Source organism: Sycon ciliatum, chromosome 3, assembly GCF_964019385.1.
Source record: "Sycon ciliatum chromosome 3, ocSycCili1.1, whole genome shotgun sequence".
In the NCBI taxonomy this organism is placed as follows: domain Eukaryota; kingdom Metazoa; phylum Porifera; class Calcarea; order Leucosolenida; family Sycettidae; genus Sycon; species Sycon ciliatum.
The window spans coordinates 16,116,257-16,144,027 of NC_088645.1; the positions used below are offsets into that span (position 1 = coordinate 16,116,257).

A 27,771-nucleotide genomic window follows, 5' to 3' on the forward strand; every position below is an offset into this window, starting at 1 on the left:
ACGTACTACGTCATACTGTACACTGATGAAGAGAGCGTGTTACCAAGACTGCAAGAGATTGCCTTGGTGTTACTGTTAGTACAGTACTAATGCCCCCCCCCCCCATACACTCGATCGTATGCATACAACCCCCCTCCCCCACACAAGCATGAGCACTCTGCCACTGTCAAGGGTATGTGTATAGTGTGACACTATACACATACCCTTGACCAGTATAGAATACCAATGCACTCTGTCCGTAGCAGCACAATGTGGATCTACCCGTATCTGCTATCCACAATACTACCACCACCAGCAGCAGGGGCAGCAGCAGCACGGTGCCACAGGATAATGATGACAATCTACACAGACTGAACACACTACAATCAACCAAACAAGCCATTAATCAGAAGTTCACCAATGTAAACAACTCAACACTGATTTCAATTTCAACAAACAGTGAGGAGAGGTAATTTACTGCCTGATCGTGACACTTAAACTGATTTCAGTCAATAAAAAAATTCGGGGAGTTGAATAAGTTAATAAATTTTGCGGATAGAGATCAATAATATCAGAGCACACTGGTCATGTAAAATTAATGTCAAGTGCGATGGCAGTAGTATAACCAAAGGATGGGTGGTCAACGACGGCGGTGTGAATATCGCAAGTAAGCGTGTGTTCACCCACTGCACATCTGTGCTTCTCTCGCCATTGCCGGAAAATCAAACAAAACAAAAAAGACCCTGCTTGCCATCAAAGAGTACGTAATTGCTAGGGGGTGCAGACATGCAAAGTGAGCAAGCGTAGTATGATGCGCTCACTACACCCTGGCTGTGCACAGCATACCAAACCGTAGCCCAGCAATATGTTCTAGATTCTAGCGGGAACTGCACCACAGCACATTTCATGATATCAATCAAGGGCCAAAACGACACGTCCTAATGATTGACAAAAAAAAGCGTCTGGAGTCCTTGCTGCAAATAGTGCTCACTACCCTAACAAGGGCAGAGCGTACTACACAAGGCAGAACAGCAGAGACCAAAGAGCTTTCTCGTTATTACTCCGAGTTTCGTGTTCAAAAAACTCATCAGACGACCGACTGAGATATTGTGCAAATCCTGCTCAAGACCACGGAAACTGGCCACAGAACACTGATAAAACTAGTAGCATGAAACCTCCATGCTAAATCCAATGTACAATAGCCAATTCAGATTTTGGGTTAAAAAAGGGAGCAACCGTTTACGTCCATTAGAGCACCTTCTTGCCACTCCCTAGGCAGAGGAATGTTACACCGCCAAGAGCGGAAATGACAGACGCCAGGTAAAACACAGCATTCCAGTCGTTATAGGTATGCAGGATGTGACCAGCAATGTACACTGCCATCATACCTACAACTCCAACAGACAACACATACGAGATTGCAAAAAAAAATTCAATATAAACCGACTTCAAACCTGCTAGAATCAATATTGTTAGAATGTTGTTTGCCTGATGATCGCGTAGCGTGAAACTGGGAGTCACAACAAAACCTCGTTCTAACTTATTTGTAAGGTAGCTTTGCCCCTTGCCGTATGAGCACTGTGGAAAGTCTACGTATACTGTTCATATACATAGTCAGTATGCATGTGCACACACACACACACACACACACACACACACACACACACACACACACACACACACACACACACCACACACACACACCACACACACACACACCAGGGGTGTAGCTGGTCCCCCTTTGGAGGGGGGGGGGGGGATGTGACCGGCCACGCATGACTGGTGCATGGTCATTACGTGTATGCTGAACCCACAGTCGTCACCAAAAAAATCCGGCCAAAGCTGATAGCATGGGCACAAGTGGTATGGCACGCGTTCTCCGGCGGTGCTTCATGGTGCCATGCATGCTTTTACTGTACCAGCATAGCACTGAACAGTCTGCAGTCGAGCACTGTACTGAGTGTATGCAAGCAGGCCCGGCAGCAGCAGGGCATAGTCTAGTCATTGCGTGTGCCGGTAGTGGCTAACTTTAGTAATGGTAGTGCATGCAGCCCATGATGTACATAGCATCGGCGGGATTGTTTTGGCGGCGACTGTAGGTCGACATTTTTAGGGGGGGGGGCACAGAGGACTCCTCCGCGGGCGGCAGAGTCCAACGACTATGCGCTTGGTGGGATATTCTGCGACAGAAAGGACCGGCGTATAGGTATTCAGCCAATGCTGATAAATCAATCCTGGTTGTGAAGGCCAGTCACCTGAGGGAAGCTGAGGACGCCTTTGCAGGGATCGGTCTGCAAATTACCACCGACGGCCACCGGTTTCTAGGTGCTGCACTTGGATCAACGGACTTCGTCTAGAACTATGTATCCCTGAAGGCAAGCGAATGGAAAGATGAGATTGTGTCCTTGGCCGAGATTGCTGAATCCCAGCCACAGGCTGCCTATGCAGCATTCACGCAAGGCCTAAAGCATCGCTGGTCCTTCCTTTGCCGGGTCATGGAGTGTGCTGCTGCAAATCTTGCCCCCTGCAAGACGCCATCACCAATGTCCTCATTCCTGCCCTGTGCGGTAAGCCGGTAAACCCACGTGAGAGAAGGGTACTTGCCTTCCAAAGCCGTGAAGGAGGCATTGGCTTGTAGTCGACCGCACCAACTTGGGCGACCAGTTCCAGGCATCGGCAGAGATAACCTTGGCGCTCGTCTGCAAGATTCTGCACCAGGGCACTCAGATTGGCAATGTGCTGGACCTGGCACGGTCCACTAAGACGGAGGTGGCAAGTCGTACCCGCAGATCAACGGCCCAAACAGCCAAAGAGTTCATCCTGACACAAACGCTGATATCCAGTTTTGTGTCGGTCTGGCAGCGGAGAAGGGTGCGTCGGCTTGGCTGACATGTTGACCCCAGAAGGTCCATGGCTTTGCCCTTTCGAAGGGTGAGTTCCGGGATGGCTTTGCGCTCCGCTATGGCTGGCAACCAGCCCACATTCCGTCGAGCTGCCCATGTGGTGCATTGTTCACCGTCGCCCACGCCTTGTCGTGCTCTTTGGGTGGGTTTCCCTCACTGAGGCACAACGAGGCACGGGATGTAACGGCTGGTCTCCTCCAACGGGTCACCAACAACAGCACCATTGAACCCCACCTGGAGCCGGTAACTGGGGAAGTATTCCGCTACCGCTCTACCATAACGGACCCCCAGGCTAGGCTGGATATAGCAGCGAATGGTGTCAGGGGTGGGCGTTTTGACCGCACTTTTTTCGACGTACGGGTATTTAACCCTTCAGCAGCTTCAAATCGCTCCACCTCAGTACCCTCCTGCTACCAGCGCCACGAACGGGAGAAATGCCGCTGCTATGAGGAGCGTGTTCGAGAGATCGAACATGCAACCTTTTCACCTCTCGTTCTCTCCTCAACAGGTGGCATGGACAAGTCTGCAACAACCTGCGTTAAGCGGATTGCCGGGCTCCTGTCCGACACGACGAAGGAGCCGTACAGCAGAGTAACGGCGTGGATTCGCTGCCGACTTAGCTTTGCTCTGGTTCGCTCCAGCATGGTTTGTTTGCGTGGTGCTCGGCGATGCCCCATGGCCATGCGGGTCAGTGATGTGGCAGATGCCTCTGCTACCTTGGCCGTTGCCGAGGCCCGCTGCTCCCTATAACTGACTGCAAATGGTGCCTAAACCAGTTCATATTCCTCATTTTTGCTTCTTTTCCCTCTAGTTTTCTTTTGTATTATTATTTCACGGAGAAGGTGGAGAGCCCGAACATGCACATTTATATTTATATTTTTTATTTTCACAGATCTCCGGAGAAGGCGGAGAACCCGAACGTGCCAGTTTATAAAAAAATGAAAATACAGGACTTCTGCATAGGAAAGTACGAGGTGATGCAACATTTGTTTATTATGTAACAAATGGAGTAAATTATGCATTCCTCGGGTCTGTCGAGGCTAACCTGAAGTTTCTTTCTTGCCCGTCTGGAGTTACCCTACCGAGGCTTCAGCTGACAAAATACTGGCATCGTGGAAGGTCGGCAAGGTATATTGAAGCTAGCCCAATTCGTAGGAATCGGATGAAATTGGTAAATTATGTGAATGTTGACGTCCCCGGGTCAGTCATCAATTGTGTATGCCCCTAAAATCGATGAAGCAATGTTACAAAGTGGTCAGCCTCTAAGTTGCGAAGTCATGGTGGTGATACATAGTTGGGAAATGTCTCTAGTATCCGGTATATCCATTCGATTATCAGCAGTATTCAACAGTGACTATAGTCGAGGAGCAGATGACCAATAACTCCCATTGTTCTCTCTTTTCGTTGCTGTTGGTCACCTTGGCATTCTCACATGCCACTCTGGTTTCGATAGAACGTGTCACTATGATATTATTATACTTCCTCGGAGGGCGATTGCAGTGAGACGAATTTTGAATAGATTACCAGAAAAGTTCAATATTCGTATCACCTAGACGAGATGTGGTCGATTCAAATGCCGTTTGATGTTGCAACACTCAGAGAACTGGTGCCTGTACCTTGCCAAAGCGCTTTTACAGGTCTGTGAATGATATTCCCGGGTGTAGACCGTTACTTTACTCAATGTTACATAATAGTACACCTACTTTCACGGCCTCAAAACACCCTTGTTGCAGGATGACATTTTGTACCTTTAGAGACGGCCGGCCAGGCCAGATTTTTGGTGAGGGCACCATGGGGGGCCAAACTTCAACTTCATAGCAACAGTTGACACATTATGGTGCCAGAAAGTAGAGAAAAATAGAAAATTTACTACCACGTTTATACATACATGTACATGTAGTTGCGGATCACCTCGTACTGATCCCTGACATTATTTTTGGCTGCTTTTTCGGACCGGTTTTTGGGAGAGCCTTCAAAAATCGGACACTGTCCGAAAAATTGGACGGTTTGGCAGCACTGGATAAGGCATGGCACGCTGCCCACATGATGCAACCACAAACTGGGCATCAGCGTGCATAACTCATTACCTTCCAGCTGGAAAATTAGGATTTTCTCAGAGATTCCAGACTGTTTGTTGGCGATGTTTGGCAATTGCCTTTGAATCTGAATCTCCCGTATCACGTGTGAAACTGTATGAAATCGTGTGACAAACCCATCTCAAACCCAGTCAGCTCGATGGTCATGTCCCTAAGTAATGAATGCAGTGCTTCGCACAGGGCACGCATAGACGGGAGATCAGAGTTGCATGCTCTTGGAATTATGGATTCTTGACAATATTCCACGGTAAGTATCATACTACACTGTATTGGGTATTGGCACATAGGTCTTACCTTCCAAAGCACCAAGCATGTTCATGACACCTGAGAAATAAAGCACAGAAATGGCAGAAAGGCGAATCAAGACCAGAATGGCAAACTGTTCCATGATGGTTTCGGAACAATTGGCACAGGTGTTTTAACATCGGTGCCAATTGTTCCGAAACCGAATCTCTAACTCTTTGAAATGAATTAGAGATTTGGCCAGGTTTTACGCCTTTCCTATGATTTAGAAATTTCCCAGGAAATCAGTCCTGAATTTGGAGAAGCGCCCACGATTTGACTGTGTCTATTTTGCTGACTAGCAAAACTCCTGGACCACGACCCTATACAGAGCCAGGTTAATGTGTGTCAGTCCTGAGTTGTCCAGGCGATGTTAATGCAAGTACTGTCGTGGACATGGAAATCCAGTCGATTGACCGGGCCGGCGCCCTCAGCGCGTACAGAATGTTGCAGGCAGTGCATGTTATGTTGATCTGATGCGACCAGCGCGCTGCAGTGCATACATGATTGTGTGCTTGTACCACTTACTCACGGCTGCATGGCCAGCGCCCTGGGGCCGCTAGACGTGCGACCGGATTTCCATGTCCACAACAGCAGCATGTTGGCATTCAGTCCCCTGCATGCAGTTTGCTGAAGTTTACAACACGGAAACACTGTGAGCAGTGTGAGTGAACACAGCAGGCAGTGATAACCTGTAGCCATTTCCTGAGTACACACACAACCAATCGTTCTACCTAAATTAGGCTACAGACTCTTTGCTGATAAAGTTTTAGTATGCACGATTAGAAACTTGATGCACGGCCCGCAAAACTGTTGGATATTACTTCGAAGTATGAGATGAGCTGTTACGCTATGTGTGAGTAAAGGAGACTGTGGAACCACAGCAACTGCATATGACATGTCGTTGGGCCATATCAAACCGGCATCAGCAGAAACACTCATGACACACAGAAAAGGTAACTCCAAATGCTGGCGTAGCAAAAGTCCTCACGTTCGAATGAACAGAAAGGACAACATGTTTCGGTGCTTTCTTCCAGGTATGCCGAGTTGAAGTTTGATGGACTTCTCGTGTGCCCGGCATAGCATTCGTGAGTCAGCCAAGTGTCAAACCAAGTCGGCATAAAAAGTGCCAGCTTTTTCAAGGGAGCAACACACAATAACGTACTTGTACAGGGTACAGTGAATATGCAAAGTGAGAAGCATGCCTTACCAAATACAGAACCAGCACAATTGGGAGCAACGTCAGATGGGTTTGCAATAGTACCAGCCGAAGAGGCACCATGACACATTGCCACAAACGACACACAGCAAAGTGCAGCAGCAAAGCTTGAACTACAGTATGGCAAGATATACAGTCCCACAGCTGGTCCAAGCAGTGATATACCCTAAAAAAAACGCAATAACATCAACGACAACAATAACAACACCGACAACGACAACGGCAACAACAACAACAACAGCAGCAGCAACAAGGAAGGAGAAGAAGTAGTTAGTTTCGAGACAGGTAAAAGAAACATCTGAAGACAAAAAAAGGACTGCCGCATACTCAATTACAAGTCGCACCCCCTTCTTCAGGTTTGAGCCATGTTGTTTGATATATTCACTTCAGTAGTACAGGTGGAATCCTGATAATTCGAACCCCAAAATGCCAAGGAAAAACTTCTAATTATCCGGACATTCTAATTATCCAAGCATGTACCCACAACACATTATGTATGTCAAAATGCTCGCATTGACACGCAGAGTTGCTCTGCGCACCTTAGACACATATTTAGTGGACACTGAACTGCCTGCGCATGCAAACTAAACTGATTTGCAGAAAATACAGTGAACTTCTAATTACGCTTTGCTAACTTCGAATTATCAGCACAAATCCCACACATATTCTATGTAAGAGGATTCCGTGGGACTTCTTATTTTAACCGGACATCCCCCTTTCGAGGTTCGCATTATCAGAAATAGCTATGTGGGAATCGTATTGATGGAAATCGGAAAGCAGTAGCAGCAATGGCAATGGCAGCAGTAGCAGCAATGACAATGGCAGCAGCGACAACGGCAGCAACAACAACGGCAGCAGCGACAACGGCAGCAGCAGCAATAATGGCACCAGGCGCACCAGTGACTGTAGCTACACAATCTTTCCACTTACCACAAATATTTTTCTGACGGCAGTCAAGTTGGAACCAGTAGAAAGCCACTGGTTGCAGAAATAGCCACTTCCTATGCTTGATGCAGCATTGAACAGCCATGGCAAGGTATTGTACAGCCAGCTCTGTGAGAGCACATCACAGCACAACACAGTGTACACAAAGTTATGTTCTGCACAATTCCAGATTGCACAGATGGCCTGTACAATCTATGCAATCATAGCCTGATCAAGAAAAGAAAGACTGAAAGCATGTCTCAAATGTCCTCCCAGGGAATAAACTAGTTGTGTCTGGTTTTCTCCGTCTCCCATGAGGCATTTGTCCCCCATGAAGTGGTTGCCCCCCCCCCCCCCCCCCACCCCTGAGGTGCTTGCGTGGTTGAGACTTCTGCATATAGCTGGCCCCTGAAAATTGGCCTGCTAGGAGAACATGATCGAAATGTCCCCGGGCAAAAAATTGGAGTTGAATACAATCACAAAACATGAGCTAATGGGTGATCGGAATGAGGATACATGGTTGGCCTTCGAGCACCCAGGTCTACTTTGCCATTTCTGAGCCAACTTGTTCAAAATGTTCCTGATAACAAACTTCTTGGGTGTTGATGTGAAAGAAGATCACAGACATCAACAATTTACCTGAGAGCCAGGAAAGGTTTCATGGAAGTACGTCGGTAGCCAGTTGATGAGAATATTGAAGAAGAACAGGCCAGAGAGATGTGCCACAAATATAGCCCTGGAAAAACACGCCACACCAATAAATACTTCAGCCCTGGAAATACACCATACACAAAAAAAACCTGATAGCCCGGGAACATACCATACACAAACAAACGAATGCCACATATAAACACGTCAAAGCAATGAACCGCAGCTAGTCAATGAGATCAGGTACAGTCAACATCGCTAATAACGACTACGGATATAACAACAATTCGCGAATAACGACAGAATTTCCATGCCCAGAGCAAAGTCCCATCTAACTGTAATACATATAAGGCCACACCAAGTTAATTCTATGTTTTGCGTCGGATATTTTCTGGAAAAGGCACACAGGCGGGCGGAAAAAAGAAAAAACAGAAGAAAAAAGCAAAACTCCATTCTACATGTATGTGTACTGAGCCATGTTGCACACAGAATAGACACACTTAGCAAACAACGGTAACGCTATTTTTTACGGTACTCGTACCTTGATCACCCGAATAGCGTTGAAGCTGCAGCGTAGAAATGTTATGGGGCTGATTTATCGTTGTGACCAACGGTACGTTTTTGGCCAAATATTGCATAGTCCATACTCATTTCACTTTGTATCGCGTATATGGTGACATAAATGGTTGTACCACGCTAAGTAAAAGCTATTCTCGTGGCAACAGCGTACTAAAAATAGCGTGCATCTTGCTAAAGGTCGAGCCCAAATCACGGTAGTTTCCCCTTTACGGTAATACTGCTACAACATAACGTTGTTTGCTAAGGGTGTCTAATACCACTACTAAACTGTCACTTCTATCCAAAACGACAAGTCGTCACAGGACAGCTGGCAGACTGGGCTGGAGCGATACAGAGATTTCATGGATGGCTCCTTCTGCATTTTGACATGAGTCGAGTGGGATCCCGCTCCATCACAATCGTGGAAAATCTCGAAGTCCTTGACACCTGGAATCTCTGCTCGCTTGGTGAGCAGGCCGGCCCTAGGCCTACCGCACGGCTTGGAAAAATAGAATTTTTATCTCTCGTACCTTCTACGTACCATCGCCTGGAATGCAAGATTATCGAGAAGCTGATACCCTCTGATCTGCCATACTGGCTAGAGAATGTTCGCCAGAACAGCCATCGACTGGCTCGCCTAGGTTTTTTTTTTCTTGTCAAGGATTCGAAAAGGTACGCGGGCGGGTGACGCGAAACATAGAAATAACTTGGTGTGGCCTAATGAGACTTCGGGTACTATAAGGACACTTTTCTGATGCCCCACCGAGTGTTGTTATACGCAAAGTTGACTGTACTTAGGAAGTAGTACAGACTCCCAGCTCAAACCTGGGATTGTGTAGGATACAGTGTGCATACACGCCTGACAAAACACACATGCTCTGTGCAAGCTTCCATCACTAACGCTTGCCAATACATGGTGGCACTTGACATAGGACAAGTAAAACAAAATCCAGTGTAGTATTGTAAAAGGAGAACATTTAGGGCGTTAGATTATTTAGGTGGAACTCAGTTTTGGCATTCAGACCAAGAGGTTATGAATTTTATGTGCAATCCACATCATCTGGCATGAGCTTTCAACTATACTTCACAGACATTACAAATTCAACAGTTCCTTACAAGATAGCTGGGGTTGTGAACATGGCCCTCCAAGGCACAATAGAAGAGACAGAAGACACATCACCTAACACAGATAGCGGCTGCTCAATACTTGGTTGCGATGCTGCTGAAGCTGCGGCACTCCAGCGACCAAACTTGCTTGTGCCCAATATGGAATGGACAGAAATGGCCCAAAAGAAGCCAAGTGCACCAAGAACATGGAAAACACTTGGCCAGCCCCACCGGAATATCAGCAATCCAACTATACTTCCTGAAAACACGGTCCTATAAGCAAGAAAGAACACACACACACATGGACACACACACACACACACACACCATTGGACCATTGGACGCCCATCGCCGAAGGCGATGATAGCGATGCTACAGCAGAAGCCATAGCAGCTTGTGCTGGGATTGCACCATTCAACAACTTGCAAGGCTGAAGAATTGACCACCACTATTCAGCCTGGTCTACACCACACAGCTATGAAGTGACTTTTTCTGGCCAGTGAATCCCTACTTTTTGGTCTTTTTTCATTTTTTCCCGCACACACATCACACCACATACTCCGGCATGCACTGGCTGTTGGTAACCACCCAGGAGAATGAAAGAAAAGTCAGGAGAAGTCTGAGAAAGAGAAGAAAGACGTGTGTGACCATAATCGTCGGGAATCGAACCCGCAACCTCTCGATTGGAAATCGCTGCACATACCACTGCACCATATGGGACACACACACACACACACACACACACACACACACACACACACACACACACACACACACACACACACACACATGGACACACATACACACACACACACACACACACACATATACACATGGACACACATATCAAAAATATCAAAAATGCATAATATACTCGTAGATGTTGGAAAAGCACCCATGTAAAAATGTAACCCAGCCTTTCACATTATTGTATGAATATGTCTTGACCGCTGCCACTTATACGACACCAGCAAAAACAGAGGCACTGGCAACAGCCACACAAGTAACAGCACCGCCAGTAATAGTAGCAACAATGACAGCAACACGATTCATAGCAGCATGATGAACAGCAGCACAAGCAACAGCAGCACAAGCCAGAGCAGCACAGTGAAAGAGAGTAAGAGCAACAGCAGCACGAGTATCAGCTTGTGCAGCAACAGGAACACGGAGCAACAGCAGTGCCAGCGACAGCAGCAGCAACAACAGTGCCAGCGACAGCAGCAACAGCAGGACACTCAAAGGTAGCACAAGTAACGACAGCACAAGTAACTGCAGCAGGACGAACACCAGCGCAAGCCAGAGTTGCCCAAGCCGGAGCAGCACAAGCAACAACAGCACGAGTAACGGTAGTGCGAGTAACAGCAGTGCGAGCAACACCTGCAGCAGTAACCGCAGCACGAGCAACACAAGTAAACACAAGTAACAGCAGCAAAAGCAGCATTTGCACAAGCAGCATTTGCACAAGCAGCATTTGCACAAGCAGCAGCACTAACATTAGCAGCACATGCATCAGCAGTATGAGTAACTACAGCATGACCAACAGAAGCCCAAGACAGAGCAGCAAAATAACCAGCAACAAAAGCAACAGCAGAGGAACCAACATAGCATAAGAAGCAGGCACCCACAGCACCAGCAATCGCAGCACAAGCAACTGCAGCACTATGAACGACAGCACAAGTAACCGAAGCATGACCAACACCTGCATACATGTACTAGTAAGCCAGAGCTGCATAGGTACGCAGCCAATGGGAATTTGAAGAGTGCAGACAAACCCTCATTTTTCTGCCCACAGCCTTGAAAATTTGAAAAAATCTCGTTTAGGCACATGCACATGTCTGGGCATGTCGTATAATGGGTGTCGTGTAAATGTCCCCCCCCCCCCCCCCCCTCCTCTTGACAACCTGGCTACGTGCCTGCTGCACAAGCCAGAGCAGTACAAGCAACAACAGCACAAGTAACATTAGTGCAAGCAACAATAAAACAAGTAGCATTAGTGCAAGCAACAGGAGCATCAGCACAAACATACAACAGCATCAGCACCAGCAACTGCAGCACCAGCAACAGCAGCACCAGCACCAGCACTCTGCAGCACGAGCAACAGCAGAACAAGTAACACCAGCACAAGCAGTAAGAGCAACCGCAGCACAATCAACAACAGCATAACCAACAGCAAAAAAATGCAAAAAAACACCCAAGAGCAGCACAAACAACAGCAGCACAAACAACAGGAGGAGCGGAAATAACTGAAGCACAAGAAACAGTAGTTGGATTTCAATCAAACTACATGTAAGTGTTGATTCAACAGGCATCACTCACCCAATATGATTCAACAGGCATCACTCACCCAATATGATTCAGCAGGCATCACTCACCCAATATGATTCAACAGGCATCACTCACCCAATATGAGAGCCAGCACAGACAACTCCAAAGTAAAACGTGCGTTCTTGTTCTCGGACATGAGCTGTTAATAGACTAGACATAGCAGGGTAGTGCACCCCTGTAGAGAGACACACACACACACACGCAAAACTGTAGTTATCACCCAACCTCCCAGCATCCAGATCACACCCAACCTCCCAGCATCCAGATCACACCCAAACTGGACACCCTTGCCATGCGGCGGGGCCAGTCTTCATGCCAGTCGCGTATTTGAAGGCAGGCTTGTGACCTGTCTTCGGGATCACAGTTACAACGGGCACCCTTCAGCGGCATGGTCACGCTGGGGCAGCCTTTGGCTAGTAACGTACACCACCGGCGATCAAGGACATGTTCACTTTGGGTGACAGAAGCGGCACAGGAATATTGGTCGTGCCATACGCGGCCCCGGGGAGGCCTCTGGGGTTTAGGTGCCCGGTGCTCAAATCTCGTTTATCCGGGCGGTCCAGGACTGGGCACTGCCCGTAACTGTGAAATGTGCATCACTCCGAATTACATACATTTTGTCATGGGGAAAGGCCATATGACATCACTTTTTCCAAAAAAGTGACAAAAGAGCAGTAATATTTCCATTGAAACTCGCCCAAAGGGTGCCCGGTAGATCAAATTGCCCGCAACTTCAGGGTACGGATAACCGAGATATGAGTATATACGTATTCTTATTACAGTCGTCCCTCTCTAATCCGGCACCTTTTGCAACGGCATTTTCTGCTGGATAAACAAGGGTGCTGGATTATCAAATCCTGCCCTCCAACCCGGCCCACATGTTATCATGCATGTTTGTGTCGTACGTCAAAACGTAGGGATGTTCTGTGTCAAACCAAGTACTTTGTGGAATGCATGTATATAACATACACTTGGGAATATCTTATGCACTAGCATAGGATAATCCCAAGTGTATGTTACATGTGTTGTGTACAATGGTCCCTGACAGTATGCAATGTACAACTGCTGGATTAGAAAATCGAATTATGTACAGTTTGAGTGATTTGTTGCAGAAAATCGCTGCTGGAGGCGGAATTCAAGTGCCGGATTAAAGCATAGAAAATTAACTGAAAAAATCCATTTTGCCAGAAAGTGTGCTGGTTTGCAAGGGTGCTGGATAAACAAGTGCCGGGTTAGAGAGGGACGACTGTAGTATGATTCAACCATAATCATCAGTGGTCACTTCAATTTCCACGTGACTCGTGTTCAATGGATTTAGCATTGTTGCTACGGCGGTCGTTCTCATTGGTCATCGCTTTCTGGAATATTATTATTTTTGTTCAAGATTCGGACTAACCTACCTGTATTGCACCTACAGGCCAATTTCCATAGCATTCTAACAATATCTTACGGCTTCTAAGCGTTTGCTAGGCTTTCCAGGAAACCCTGTTGGTGCCACAGCCAGTATGCTATTCCACATACATGACAACAAGAGTACATGACAACAAGAGTGTGCAGCTTCCGGCTTTTGCTACTATGGGTGTCTGTCACGGCGGAATTCCGCGTTAACATCATATTTGGCTCAGATCTGACGCGGGAAATGGCATAGTGCGTACAACTGAGCTGCAGTTGTGCAGAAAGAGACCTGCTTGAATCCTGCTTGTATGCACTACATCACTAAAATGATGTAATCATGGAATTCCGCCGTGACAGCAACCCATCCGAGCTGCACTCTGGTTTTCATGTACGCTTGATGACAATGAAGGTTGGCGTATGACTTTTGACGCCTCATATCTCTGATATCCTTCAGGATTTTCCTTCCAAATTTTAAGACTGGCAAAGAAAGAAAACCGGTGAACTCCCTACTAATAAGCCAGTCCCAATGCCCCAACCAGAGCATATGGTAACTTCCCGTGGGCAATGCCAGTACTTCGGAGTACATGATAATGAATTCAGCTGCTCCTGTCTCAAAAGCATCATAATACTCTAGCAAGATGTTAAACTCCAAAGTGAATATCAGTTTTTGGACAGAGCAGTATCAGTGCAGATCCACCTGCAAGTCTAACAACTCCGTTAGAGGGATGAGGCTTTCTGCAGCTTCATTGGCCAGTGGGAAATGCTGGCGAGCAGCCATGCCCTTTCCCCTAGCACTATACACTAAAACTCATTCCTTTCTGAGCACAAGAACACTATTTCAACAAACTTCCATCATCAAGTTAAAATAGTGTGCAGATCTACAAACAAGCAGCTATTGACCAGCAAATGTTGTGAAGTATACGGTCAATGTTGCTATATGCAAGCCTGCAATCACTATACTTTTTGTGTGAACTTATTGCGCTACTACTAGCTGTTAAAATCAGAAAGCTATTGTCAATCACACAATGTACTGAGTCGAGTGGAGTGGTTTGTGCTAGGCAGCAACTACCTGCCTTTGAATATACATAGTGCTAGGATTCCTGCTAATACTAGTAATAGATCTACAACACGGAGATAACCACACGCATTTTACAAAGCTAGGTATTTGTTTCACGGGACAGAATGTTATTTCTGAGTATAACAGCAATGACTAGCCAGCACAGGTGTGATTTGTAAGTTCTGTTTGTCATTTGTATTGGGTAGACCATGGAGCTGAGGGAATTCCTTGCTGGCATATACCAGTAGCCCCTCCTGTGTAGTCGTACACACTATTGCAACCTGATAATGGTAATTTATCGATTGTACCGTCCTTACAATTGGCAAATGAGTTTTTGACTGTGCCGTGCTTGGGGAAGGAGCATTTCCCACTGAAAAAATGGTGCTAGAATATGTTACGCCTTCTAGGTCAAGTGGCTCGTGTTTGGTTACATCCTGACAGGTCACTTAGAGACAAGAAACAGACGCAATGCAGGGTCACTTGCCGATATGGTTATTTTCATTTTCACAACTCCATGTGTGTCATGTGTGACACTGACTCACACTACTGCTGCCTTGTGAGGATATTGGAACTCTATATCATTTAGTGCCATTAAATATCCCTATACATACAAGCAAGAGTACATAACCCCCAGAGTGTGCAACGCCTGATCCAGCTGAGCATAGGGTCTTGGTCGAGCGTAATCGGATCTTTGCGTCATAATACCGTACACATCTGAGGGGTACCGGGGGAGTCGCTCGTACTCTCGGATCAAAAACAACGGTGCCCTGCCTCGAGACCGGCCGTGCACTGGTGTGAAGATTGAAGTGTACCCATGACATCAGAAGATCCGACTACGCTCGACTAAGACCCTATGCAGAGCTGGATCAGGCGTTGCACACTCTGGGGGGGGGGGGGGGGGTATAAGTACTCTTGATACAACTGTATATACGCTATAACCTTCACATCCTCATAATTACACCTGTCCATATATGACATCAGAATTGCTTGCTGAGTACTATTTCCCGCACTGCCGGTACCCAAATACTAGTACTCACATATTGTACAACTTTATAGTGTCGCACACCAAGAGAAAATAACAAGGATGACAGTCCTTCAGGGTTAGTTGTCAGTTAGCCGAACGAGAGTGAGTTGTTGGTTTGCCCTCTTCTTCACATGGTGTCAGAAGCGGTCCAGTCACTGTGTGCCAGTACTGCGTACCTCCGTCGTTGCCGAAAGCTTGAGTATTTCTATTCTTATTTTTTCATTTTCTCGAGTTTGTGGGGCCGTATTTGAGCCATGGATCTCGAGTCGTTGGCGTTTGCTCGCCACGAGCAGTTGCGGGATATCTGCCGTGGGCTGCATCTCCCCACCGGTGGTTCACGGCCTGATCTTGATCGGCGGATTCTATCAGTATCACACAGCAGTGCGGGGATGGATCGGGAGATCGATCCTGAGTTCGAGGAGGTGGCTCCTGATGATAATGAGCTCTAAACTGATGCTGGTAACCGGTCGACACTCCCTTCTCCGTTGACGGATTTGTTTCGTTCCGCACCTCCGTCACCGAAAACTCGTTTGCCGAAAGTAAGTGCTAGTTCGTATTTCGGCAACAGAAACACAAAATTTGATTATACCAGTGACAGTGTTGAGCAGTCCCTTGCCACAAACCAGTTGAAGTTTTAGGGTGGTTTCCCTACGCATGATGCACCTGCACTCGCTGCAGCTACACGTACTAGTCATACTGGGCGTACACATAGCCATACTAGTAAAGTTGATAGCTCTACTCCACAGCCAAAAGCTGTCCACCGTCATCCCGTACATGTCGCTTTTGGTGAAGATCCATGTGGAGATATCGGAGATGTCGATACTAGTACGCCGAACTCAGCCAGGCCAGCACAAGTCGTAGTCGTACACCCGCAGGTCATCATGCACAGCACGTTCACGTGCGCGTAGATGCGGCTGAGAACACTGAACACGAGCAGAGTTCTGCGACCGATGTCGATGTGTCGTCTTCTTCACATGCCTGCTGTTCATGAGGTGTTTGTCACGCTGGAACAAAAGGAGCACCCCTGCAAGATGGTGCCCAAGTGATGTAGAGGCTGGCAGAGCACAGCATTGCCTGGCAACTGTAATGTAAAACCAGGAATATTCAGTGGAGCAGTATCTATTTTCAGTGACTTCAGTCTTAACAAATAATATACCTACAATAAAACTCAATCAGAGGTCATGCTACCAGTTATAGCACAGTGTAGTAGACGGACTTTCTACCGTATCATACCGTATGTACCGTATATCGATAGATTTACCATATCGTATATATAGCTATGAATAGGATGAAGGCCGCAGACATCACGCAACTACGTTACTTGTTTGACATGTATTACTGTGTATTTTATAACAAAAATATTTTTGAAAACCCAGAATCGATTTCGATCGTATATAGTACGTTATTTTGTGTACGTCGTGTGTACATTATGTTGGCGCATGCGCGTGTTGCTGTAGTATGAAAAGCAGTCTTCGTCTTGAGTTCGTCTTGTCTAGTTGTGTTTCGTCGTCGTGTCAATAAACAGTCTTCTAAATGTAGTTATCGTCGTCCCTTTGAACAAGTGTGGAGATGGCACGGGACTGGGAGCAGGTGGAGAAAGGCCAGTTACTACATTGGTGGCAGCGGTGGGATTCGAACCCACGCCTCCGGAGAGACTGGAGCAGGTGGAGAAAGGCCAGTTACTACACACAGTACTTAGCAAGTACTTGTAGGACAGGACGCTATACTGACCGATACTGAAATAAAACGTTGCCAAAACCCCATTTTGGGAATATACTGAACATACCTGGTTATACAGTAGTTGAAAGAAGACGAAAATAGAAGAAGAAGAAGAAACACACATGGGAACGAGTTATGAAGCAACTATCCACGACTGTAACAAGATAATAAGCAGTCAGAACGTGCGATAACAGGGCACAAAACTGACAGGCTACTGAGACATTCAATGACCCAAGACCTAGCTCTAACACATCTCCAGTGTGCAAACCAACAGCCTTCCAACTTGGAAGTTTCAAGGTTGGGTAGGACCAATCGCACGTTCTGACTGCTTATTAACTTGTTACAGTCGTGGATAGTTGCTTCATAACTCGTTCCCATGTGTTTTCTTCTTCTATTTTACATTTAATACCGGCTCATGAGTCATTATCCGAGTTGAAAGAAGACGAAGTTAACTAAATTACAGAATGCACTAACCTTGAAAAGCACCGGTGACGATTCTCAAGAATATAACCGGTACTCCAGAGTGCGTTACAAACATCGGTAACATGCCCGTCAATAACGACCAAACTATAGCTGACATCCACAGAACATGTTGTCCACCATAACGATCTGACAGCCATCCTCCTAGCACCTGCAACACACCAATATAACACGATGATAATTATTATCATTAATTATACATGTACGGGTATACCACATGTGAACGTGTGCGCGCATGAACGTACACACGCACACGTGCATGCACACACAAACATGTGCACATGTTTGTGCACATGTGCGTACACACGTGCACATGTGCGTACACAAGTGCACAAGCACACACACACACAGACACACACACACATGCGCGCACGCACACACACACACACACACACACACACACACACACACACACATGTTGTACAGTGCTGCTCAATGAAATCCAGTCGTGTGAGTCAAGTTTGCCCCAGCACTCAGTGCACATCCCACTGTTCTTAGGTCTAGGGTTGCACAACGCAAGGCGCGGCATTGACTCGCTTGATTACTCAACGTCGGACTACGATTCAAACTGCAATCAACTTGTAAATTTCAAGCGATTCGAGGGATGTACTCAGTCGTCATGCTGCCTTTGGCACAGCATAGGGAAATTCCTTGAATGGCTTGAAAGTCGCAAAACAATTGCTGGACAGAAACTGTGAAATTAGTTCAGATCGAAGTCGGCATTCAATTTGCTGCCACTTGATCGTTTGTTGAGGTATTGCAACACCAAAAACACCTCTGGAAAGCCCTTTCCAAGACTGTTCCAATGGGCTATCATCCATGGTAATATGATACCCCATTCCAGAATTATGGCTTTTTGCACAGTGGACTATTCATTGTGCACGGTATGCACACTGTATACACATTACATGTACATGGCGAATATACTCGTCATATCCCAGACACGATGGGTTTAAAAGCTTACTTCATACACTGTACTGGTCAGCTGTGTGTGTGTGTGTGTGTGTGTGTGTGTGTGTGTGTGTGTGTGCGTGTGTGTGCGCGCGCATGCATGTATGTGCGTGCGTGTGAACAGACAGTACTGGCCAGTTCAGAGAAGGTGAAATCTGCACATTATTCAACTCTGTGTGGCATTTTGATACACATACTGGCACGTGGATGTACGTTTGGACAATAGGAGTATACGGATAGTTAGTTGGGTTTTCAGGAATCCACCTGACTTACGTAAAAAAGACTTACTACCTCCGACAAGCGAAACTTGGGGCGTTTTTTGTAAGCCGGGTGCAGGAAGCCAAGCAGCGAGCCGGTGAGTGGCACATGGCGATCCTCACGTATGTGAGGTACACGGCGTGCTGAGGCAGGCCAGTCTCTCAGCTCCTGTACTAACACGACGGTGCGCACCCCCACACTGCGAAGTAGAATCGTCTTGCTTTCACATGTCAAAGCAAAACCAAGGGTCTCTCTCTCTTTTTCTCTCTCTTTCTCGCTCTGGGTGGTCGCTCAGCCAGAAAAGAGTTAAGACGTCAAAGTCAACGACCTGGCGTTTTTCACTAGTCTCCGGAGCGATGTGTCTCTGATAGCTAAGGGAAATCGCTAGGAATTGCTGGCGGCAATTTTCGGACTGTTGGCAAGAATACACAGCTGAAAAGATGGAGCCTGTGTGGAGGTGTTTGCACAATTCTTACAACGGCATTCTGGACAGTGGCGGCGGAAATGACTATCCTCGACATCGTGGCCCGCGCACAGGAGCGACATTGAGAGTTGCAGAGCGATCACAGCAGAGATGCTTGCCGCAGCTGAATCTACTCTACTTTCGTCCGACGACAGCGACAATTCCTCTTCACAAGAAGCTGTGTTCTCCAAGTCAGAAGAGGGTGATTCAAACTAACTGTTGTCTCTACTGTCCCTGTTGAGCAACACAAAGTTATAGTTTGGTGAGTATATCATTAGAGAGGTTAAGTTACACGTTGTTTGCCCTTTTTCAAAACGCGGTGCAAATCTCATGTTACGTGTAATTTTTAGAGGTTAAGTTACACGTGTGACGTGACGTGAAATTTTGCCTGGCAGGATTTGGGTTTAGTTCGCACAAATATCAAATCTTCCAACAAACTCGATAAATATCGATAAAATTCCGGAAACTCACACAAATTCGGTCGGGATAACCAAGCGAAACTTCCAAAAACTCACGTCATGAACTTACGTGCGGGACAGTCAACTCACGTAAAACACGTCAAATTTTACGTGAGTTTTTTTCACTTTTTGACGTAAGAGTTCACGGACGTAAGACTTTTACGTGAAACTTAACCTCTCTATTATGCGAGTTCTTTCTAGTGATTGAAGTAAAAGGCGAGCCAGGTTTCGCTTGTCGGAGGTAGTATCAGATAAAAAGAGCTGTAAATATACTTCAGTACAACATCAGCAGCAGCAGTAGAAACAGCAGTGTAAGCAGTGACTTTTAACACACCTGTGTGGCTAGGTATCCCCAAAAGAAGCTTGATAGCACTATCCCCTGCAGAAACAAACACAAACACACAATGTACAAACATAATCATTGTAGAAAATCACTAAGTACAGACCGTCAGACGCGGATAACATGTACACCGTGTTATTACAGTGAGCTGGTGTGGACTCTGGTAAAACATACTTCCTGTATAAGACGTACTGTTCAGGTCATCCTGAAACTGGACAGCCTCCAGTAACAGACACCTTTTCCTTGTCTCTGGAGTAAATCTATTCTTAAATGGCGGTCGAAAAGCCAACTCGTTGTCTGGCGAGCATGCTGGAGGATTTGATTTTGAGCCAATTGAGAGTCTAGATGCACAGTAACCTGTCTAAGCCAACCACTCTGGGGACCTCCAAAACCAACCACTCTGGGGACCTCCAAAACCAACCACTCTGGGGACCTCCAAAACCAACCACTCTGGGGACCTCCAAAACGTGGTTGCTGTGTACACGTTGTCTCCTTATCTAGCGTCTTTTTAATTAAGTGGAAGTAATATCCTCTGATCCTTGTTGTAGTAGTCTCTGGGACAGGTGGTTGCTTACAAAGTCCCATTCATAATACCACTTTGTGCGCTGCAATGTGGCATGCGGCAAGCTGCGACCGCGGCACACGATTCACAATCGTTTTGGTTTCTGCTACTTCCAAATACAGTGCATAGTACGTACACGCACACTGCATGAGCACCCAGCCTAGTAAACTGTACTGTGTGGACCAAGTTACACTGGCTTTACCATTATTCATGTCCTTATTTTATCCGAACTTAGAAGTTGCGACTTCGGCGGTATCAGTGATGAAGTTGGTTGCTTCCTCAGCCTACTCAAGTATGCATTGGTATGCTGTGCTTGGTGACAAATTCTAGGCAATTCGTTCTCCAACGCTCCGCTCTTCGGCGCCCGACAGTACTGTAGTGGCTGTTCACTGAAAACTACTTCACAGAACAACAGACCGTAGAACAACAGGCCGTAGAACAACAGGCCGTAGAACAACAGACCGTAGAACAACAGACCGTACAACAACAGACCGTAGAACAACAGGCCGTAGAACAACAGACCGTACAACAACAGACCGTAGAACAACAGGCCGTAGAATGACAGACCATAGAACGACAGACCGTAGAATGACAGACCGTAGAATGACAGACCGTAGAACGACAGACCGTAGAACGACACAGCATCGAACAATGGCTCACAGAATGTGCACTACACCGACGGGCCGATTCACAGCCAAACATTGCTCATAGCGATAGAACGTGATCCAAAGCACGACGAACATGTAGAAAATATTGCCAATTTCGGTGCCAGGATCGGTCGGTGTGGAATATATTCCGCGAACTGACTTTCGATGTGATGCTTTACTGTGAGTACAATTCGGTGTTCTGCTCGCTATGAGCAATGTTTGGCTGTCTTTCTTTCGCTCTGATCATGGTATAAATTCGGAACGACGCTTCACGCAGCTTCATCTTAATCAACTCGTATTGTGGCAACACTGACCAACACTCGGATGCACTGTTACTTCACACAGTCGAACGGTTCTTTCTCAACGTTTCGATCACTCTGACCATCTTCAGGATGAGGTGGGCAAGGAAGCAAGGCGGACTTTAAAACAACATCATAAATCATGGTCAATCATGGTAATCAACAAATCATGGTGTTGCAACTTTCAAGTATATATTCGTATGGAGCTCATGGCGCTATCATCTGATGCAGACATCATTGTTTCTGCCAGGTATAAGTAGGGATTATGCACCTTGTGCGTGGTGAATATCATGTTCAAGGAACCATGGAGGACTTAGACGAGGGCAGTGACGAGTTCCGTTAAAAACCCGATTACTAGTATGCATTGACTACGAACCGCGGTGGACTGAAGTGGCTTTATAAAGGATACAGCAATGTTGTTGACAAGACATGACGAGATATGATATATTCGAGGTGCGATCAGAAAGATTAACTGGGCCGCAAGGCTGCAAAAAACCTTCAAGACAAGAGGCTTGGCATCGCCATTTTGCTCACCATTTAAAGGGGAAGTATACCCTAAAATCAAATTTTCACCAGTTGTAGTCTTCGGGGTGCTGAGTCGAATGCTGAGACACTCCCTTCCTCCTTTATTCCCAATCGAACTGGCGCACTTCCACCGAAACTGGGTGACTGCGCCCTACTATAATTGTAGATAGGGACTTGTATGGAAAAAGTCACTAAAACACCGTTTCGTTCTTATAAAAGCGCGGATGACCGCGATTGGTCCATATGTTGTAGTCTTTTGACCGCTGAGTCGACTGGTTTTGGTCCGAAAAGGCTGCGATGCAGCGTTCGGCCCTTATTCCCAATCGAACACGGTTGAGTTAGCGGTCACGTGCTCATTTACAGCCTGTTTGGGCCTGTTTATGTCACTCGAGTTGAACCTTTGAACCAGGGAGTCGTAAAAGCCTCTCACGACTCCCTGCTTTGAACCTTTGAGTTGAACCTTGATGTGAAAACTGTAGACTGCAGGCACGGTGACCAGGCGACTGGTGTACGCATGAGCACGTGACCGCTTACTCAACCGTGTTCGATTGGGAATAAGAGCCGAACGCTGCTCCGCAGCCTTTTCGGACGAAAACCAGTCGACTCAGCGGCCAAAAGACTACAACATATGGACCAATCGTGGTCATCCGTGCTTTTATAAGAACGAAACGGCGTTTTTAGTGACTTTTTCCATACAAATCCCTATCTACAGTCCATTCATAAAAAGATGGGCCCTGGCTCTGGCGAGCTCCCATATTCGGCGATTTTCGTGATTTCATCGTACACAGTGCAGTGCTGCGAAATTTGAAATTTGAAAAAGGGTCCACAAAGGGTACCTGAACTGGGGTTCGAACCGCACAATGCACTGTTGCAGGCGGGGTCAAACAGCCTGGATTTTTATGGTTTTTCCAGATTCAGTGCTTTTGGGGCAAAACCTGGCCGAAATCCTATTCTTGTTATGGCTTGCTTTTTGGACGAAAAAACTTCAGAAACATAATTGGAAGAGGATTCCATCGGGGATTGCAGAAAAAAATTCTTTTAAAAAAACTCAAAAATTTGACCCATTTAGGGCCAAAAGCTAGAAGTCCATCTTTTTCTGAATGGACTGTAGTAGGGTGCAGTCACCCAGTTTCGGTGGAAGTGCGCGAGTTCGATTGGGGATAAAGGAGGAAAAGAGCGTCTCAGCGTCCTCGGACCAAGACTCTTCGACTCAGCACTCCGAAGACTACAACTGGTGAAACATTGATTTTAGGGTATACTTCCCCTTTAACAAGCTGGACGTGCATCGGTAGTTTAGTGAAGAAGGAAACCACCACGGCACAACAGCTTAAACGACTGGGTGCTGGACCAAGCAGCGACAGAGCTACTGTATGTTCAAATCGACCAACGGTTAAGCTACTTCGTGAATTTGTTTCCAAACCAAACCAAAGCGGAATTCCTACGGGGCACTGTGCATAAATTGGCCTTATTTGTCGAGCCTTGAAGCAGAAACAAAGACAAGCGCTTGTCACGAATGGGTAAAATACCTCATGTGTTCTTTATTTTGGCATGTTGTTGAAGTTCAACGATAGTTTGTGCATAATGACTTTCCACCACATTATTCCCTTTCCATACGTAGTATCATACATTTACATGGTAAATAATTCTGAGCTCTGACAGTGAGAGGTTTTCTGTGCTGGGATTGTATTCAGTGAACTGATCATTCGGTCAAAGATACAGCTGTGGAAAGTCTTTCAGTGTGGGAAGCTTCTTGTGAATGTGGTTTTGTGAATTGTCTTTTCGGTGAGGCGTGCCTTTCTGTGAACTGCCGTACTACGAAGCGTCGTTTGAGGTAGTGTCGCTGCGAACTGGTTTTCCGCAATCCATCGTAGCCCTGCAAGGTACAGTCGTCCCTCTCTAATCCGGCACTTTATAATCCAGCACCCTCGATAAACCGGCACAATTTTCAGTAGCCAAATGTCCTCTTCATGCACATTGCAGCAGTAGATCAGATTTGTTAATCCAGCACCCTCCCTAATCCAGCAGATTTTCGTGGCACAAATGGTGCCGGATTATAGAGGGACCACTGTAGTATGTTTTCATGGTGACAGCGTGAACAAGGCGAGGACGTACTGTATGGGAAACAGTGCTCCTGACTACAACCATAAACTGGTTGGTAGATAGTTCACGCTGTCACCGTGAAAACATGTTACCTATCAGGCAAGGCTTGCATATACCATGGTAGATGTAGTAGCACAATCCTCTTGCATGCATTCTCGATGATGTAACTGTACTACATGCATGTATGAGCCCTATGCAGCAAGCGTATCTATGACTCTCATTATCCGAACTTTTCCCTCATTCAGACCTCTTCTGAAAGGTGTTTGCCCAGAAGGGTTCGGATACTCGATGCTCTACTTGGGATGCGATGCCACATGCGACACCTGCAACGCACTGTGACCACTGGCACACATCTTACAATCTTTTTTGGTTTCTGACTTTCTGTGACGTCTAAATGCAGTGCACAGTACGTGCACATGCACTTCATGTGCATCCAGCCTGTTAAAGGGGAAGTTAAGGCAAAAATCAAAATTTCACCAGTTGTAGTCTTCGGGGTGCTGAGTCGAATGGTCTTGGTCCGAGGAAGCTGAGACGCTCCCTTCCTACTTGAATCCCAATCGAACTCGCGCACTTCCACCGAAACTGGGTGACTGCGCCCTACGAGATGGGGATTTGTATGCAAAATGTCACTAAAAGCGCCATTTCGTTCTTATAAAAGCACGGATGACCGCGATTGGCCCATATGTTGTAGTCTGTTGGACGCTGAGTCGATTGGTTTTGGTCCGAAAAGGCTGCGATGCAGCGTTCCTCCTTTATTCCCAATCGAACATGGTTGAAGAAGTGGTCACGTGCTCCTGCGTACACCAGTCAGCTGGTCACCGTGCCTGCAGGGTACAACTTACTAGCCTGTTTGACCTTTTTTGGGTGCAGTCTTGTCACTCGAGTTGAACTCGAGTTGAACCTTGGTGTGAAAGTTGTCGCCTGCTGGCGTGGTGACCAGGTGATTTGGGCACCCAGGAGCACGTGACCGCTTCTTCAACCATGTTCGATTGGGAATAAAGGAGGAACGCTGCATCGCAGCCTTTTCGGACCAAAACCAGTCGACTCAGCGTCCAAAAGACTACAACATATGGGCCAATCGCAGCCATCCGTGCTTTTATAAGAACGAAATGGCGCTTTTAGTGACATTTTGCATACAAATCCCCATCTCGTAGGGCGCAGTCACCCAGTTTCGGCGGAAGTGCGCGAGTTCGATTGGGATTCAAGTAGGAAGGGAGCGTCTCAGCTTCCTCGGACCAAGACCATTCGACTCAGCACCCCGAAGACTACAACTGGTGAAATTTTAATTTTTGCCTTAACTTCCCCTTTAAGGCCGTCATCACACTACGTTCTCTGACTCCCGTTTATGTCTACGTCTACGGTGAAAAATCCAAAACGGGTGGTCGTATCATCACACAGGCACAGTTCTTGACCTGTACACGCAGTCACGTTTTTGGAGAAATTTGAAAATTCAAACGCACACACAAGGTCGCTCGGGAAAATACTGGGAGAGATACGCACGTTCACCCGTTTTAGTTCAAAATAGTTGTATACCCCCACCACGTCTACGTCTCCCGTTTCCTCTGCTCCCGTTTTCACCCCGTACATGGATCATCGTGGCAACCGACCAAAAACTCCTTACGTGGACATAGACGCAGCGCTTTGTACCGTAGTGTGATGACAGCCTGAGCTGTACTCCATTGGCATATGCCGCGCATCGCTGAGCTTCAGTGTTAGTGGCCTGTGACTGCTTGTGACAGTATGTGTCTTGTCTCGAACGTTGTATGTAGCATGTTGCGATGATTTAAATCTTTGAATCCTGTTTTATTCTGAAACAATGCATTGTTATTTCAACTTATTCGCACAACTTACTTTTAAACCTTTATCTACTTTCATTATAATATTCACTGGTTTGTGGGAAAGATGCAAACTTTCATAAAGTATTATCTACTTTCAGTCTTATTTTTACAAATTAGCAAGAAAGACTATCACCACAAATCACTCACAGATTGATGTTTGTCCCATCCGACGCCATCGCTGATGGATACGATAGCTTGGGGTAGGCTATTTCTCGACATATATAAGCACATGCATCCTACGAACAGTACTCCACACCATACCCGCCGCTCATCAGCAGTCCATTTGTAATTGTTGTTCAGATACATCAGACGATGAAAAGGTTGGCAGAATGTCTTCATCAATTTGATCAGCTCGTGGACTGCCGCGCGGACAGCATACTTGATGGAAACCATAAAAGAGCACTTTGCCCTGAAAGCTAGAGTCAGGGACGCTTTGAAGGAGATTTGACAAGAGGACTACAATACGACTACTTTCGAAACAATTTACAAAGTACTCTTTAGTTCAAGGACCATCCATAGAGTAGAGTACAAGTGCAACACCAGGTCTACAGAGCACAGTCCAGAGTCTTGAGTTGAAAGCCCGGGTTTTCACGACTCTACGACTCTTGCTCCCGATCCCCTGATCCTCTCCAGATCGTGGGGCTTGCATCGGGGAATGGGGAGGGGCTAGGGGCGGAGGGGGCGCTTACATCAGGAAGTGGTATTTTTACGACTTCCTAGATCATGCTACACTGTACAAGACAGGAACATCCGGGTATCTGTAGTAGTGTAGATCTACCCGCATCCGGGCAACTCCCTTCTGCCTTGTCCCGATGTCGACCGCCCCAGATCGGGTCGCGCGCGCAGGCACTGGCGCGTGGGCGCGGTGGGATAGCAGTACTCAGACATACACATGCCATCCAGGGAGTCGTAAAATACCGGTATTTTACGACTCCCTGATGCCATCAGATCAGTGAGATGGAGACTGACCTTTTTAAATTTTAGTTTGAGTGAGTCTTAAATAATTGTTTGGTGTTTTGATTGTAGTTTGAGATGACTTCTCAGTTTGTCAGTTCATTAACATGTTCAAGTACTTGAGCTGTGTACCGTAAATGTGGAGATTTAGCAATGTTGGAGCTGGTGACGATGGACGAAAGACCAGCCAGTCGGCTGTCAGTATTTTGAGGAAGCTTCAGAAATGACCTTGAAGATGGTCAATTCTTGCTATTTCCTCAAGATCAATAAGGTAATACTGTATGTATCAGTCTTTTCACTGGAGAGAAAACATGATTCTAAGGAGTTGAGAGCTGATCGGTTGTCTGACGTTTTCACTGTCGTTTGTTTTGATGTGTGAGTGTTGATCATGTTATCATGATGCGCTGGTTTGTTGCTTTACTTTTCGACTATGGACGTACAGAACAATTTTCTTCTGCGACATTTCAATCTCGGTACAGGTCTACTCTCCATATAACGTAATCTCTGGGACCACGCAAACATTATGTTATATCGAGAGTTATGTTATGTAGAAAACCGTGTGTAAAATACAAGATGCACCTCAAAATGAAGGGTATTGCAAGGCGGGTTCAACCGTGCAAACATATACACACTGTACCACCATCGACATCAGATACCATC

General features: G+C 46.5%; 1 protein-coding gene across 1 annotated transcript; it reads right to left on the reverse strand.

Moving 5' to 3' along the window:
• Positions 1 to 350: 350 nt before the first annotated feature.
• On the reverse strand, positions 351 to 26,728 carry LOC135811560 (voltage-gated purine nucleotide uniporter SLC17A9-like). Its single transcript, XM_065324791.1, has 10 exons — positions 26,305 to 26,728; positions 20,181 to 20,225; positions 17,711 to 17,867; positions 12,117 to 12,216; positions 9,726 to 9,989; positions 8,043 to 8,139; positions 7,410 to 7,532; positions 6,471 to 6,645; positions 5,273 to 5,302; positions 351 to 1,367 (listed from the first exon to the last, which is right to left on the reverse strand). Exons 1-10 carry the CDS (start codon positions 26,548 to 26,550, stop codon positions 1,228 to 1,230), a joined length of 1,377 nt encoding a protein of 458 aa, XP_065180863.1. The 5' UTR covers positions 26,551 to 26,728; the 3' UTR covers positions 351 to 1,227.
• Between the last annotated feature and the right edge of the window lie 1,043 nt (positions 26,729 to 27,771).

Bases quoted from the DNA above. Each gene is read 5' to 3' on its own strand.
- LOC135811560 (XM_065324791.1), bottom strand. From the start codon at position 26,550: ATGGTTTCCATCAAGTATGCTGTCCGCGCGGCAGTCCACGAGCTGATC. The intron at 6,646-7,409 runs GTAAGTGGAAAG...CGTTTTTTTTAG, and splicing joins CCGTCAGAAAAATATTTGTG to GGTATATCACTGCTTGGACC. The intron at 1,368-5,272 runs GTAAGACCTATG...TTGGAGTTGTAG, and splicing joins CATGCTTGGTGCTTTGGAAG to GTATGATGGCAGTGTACATT.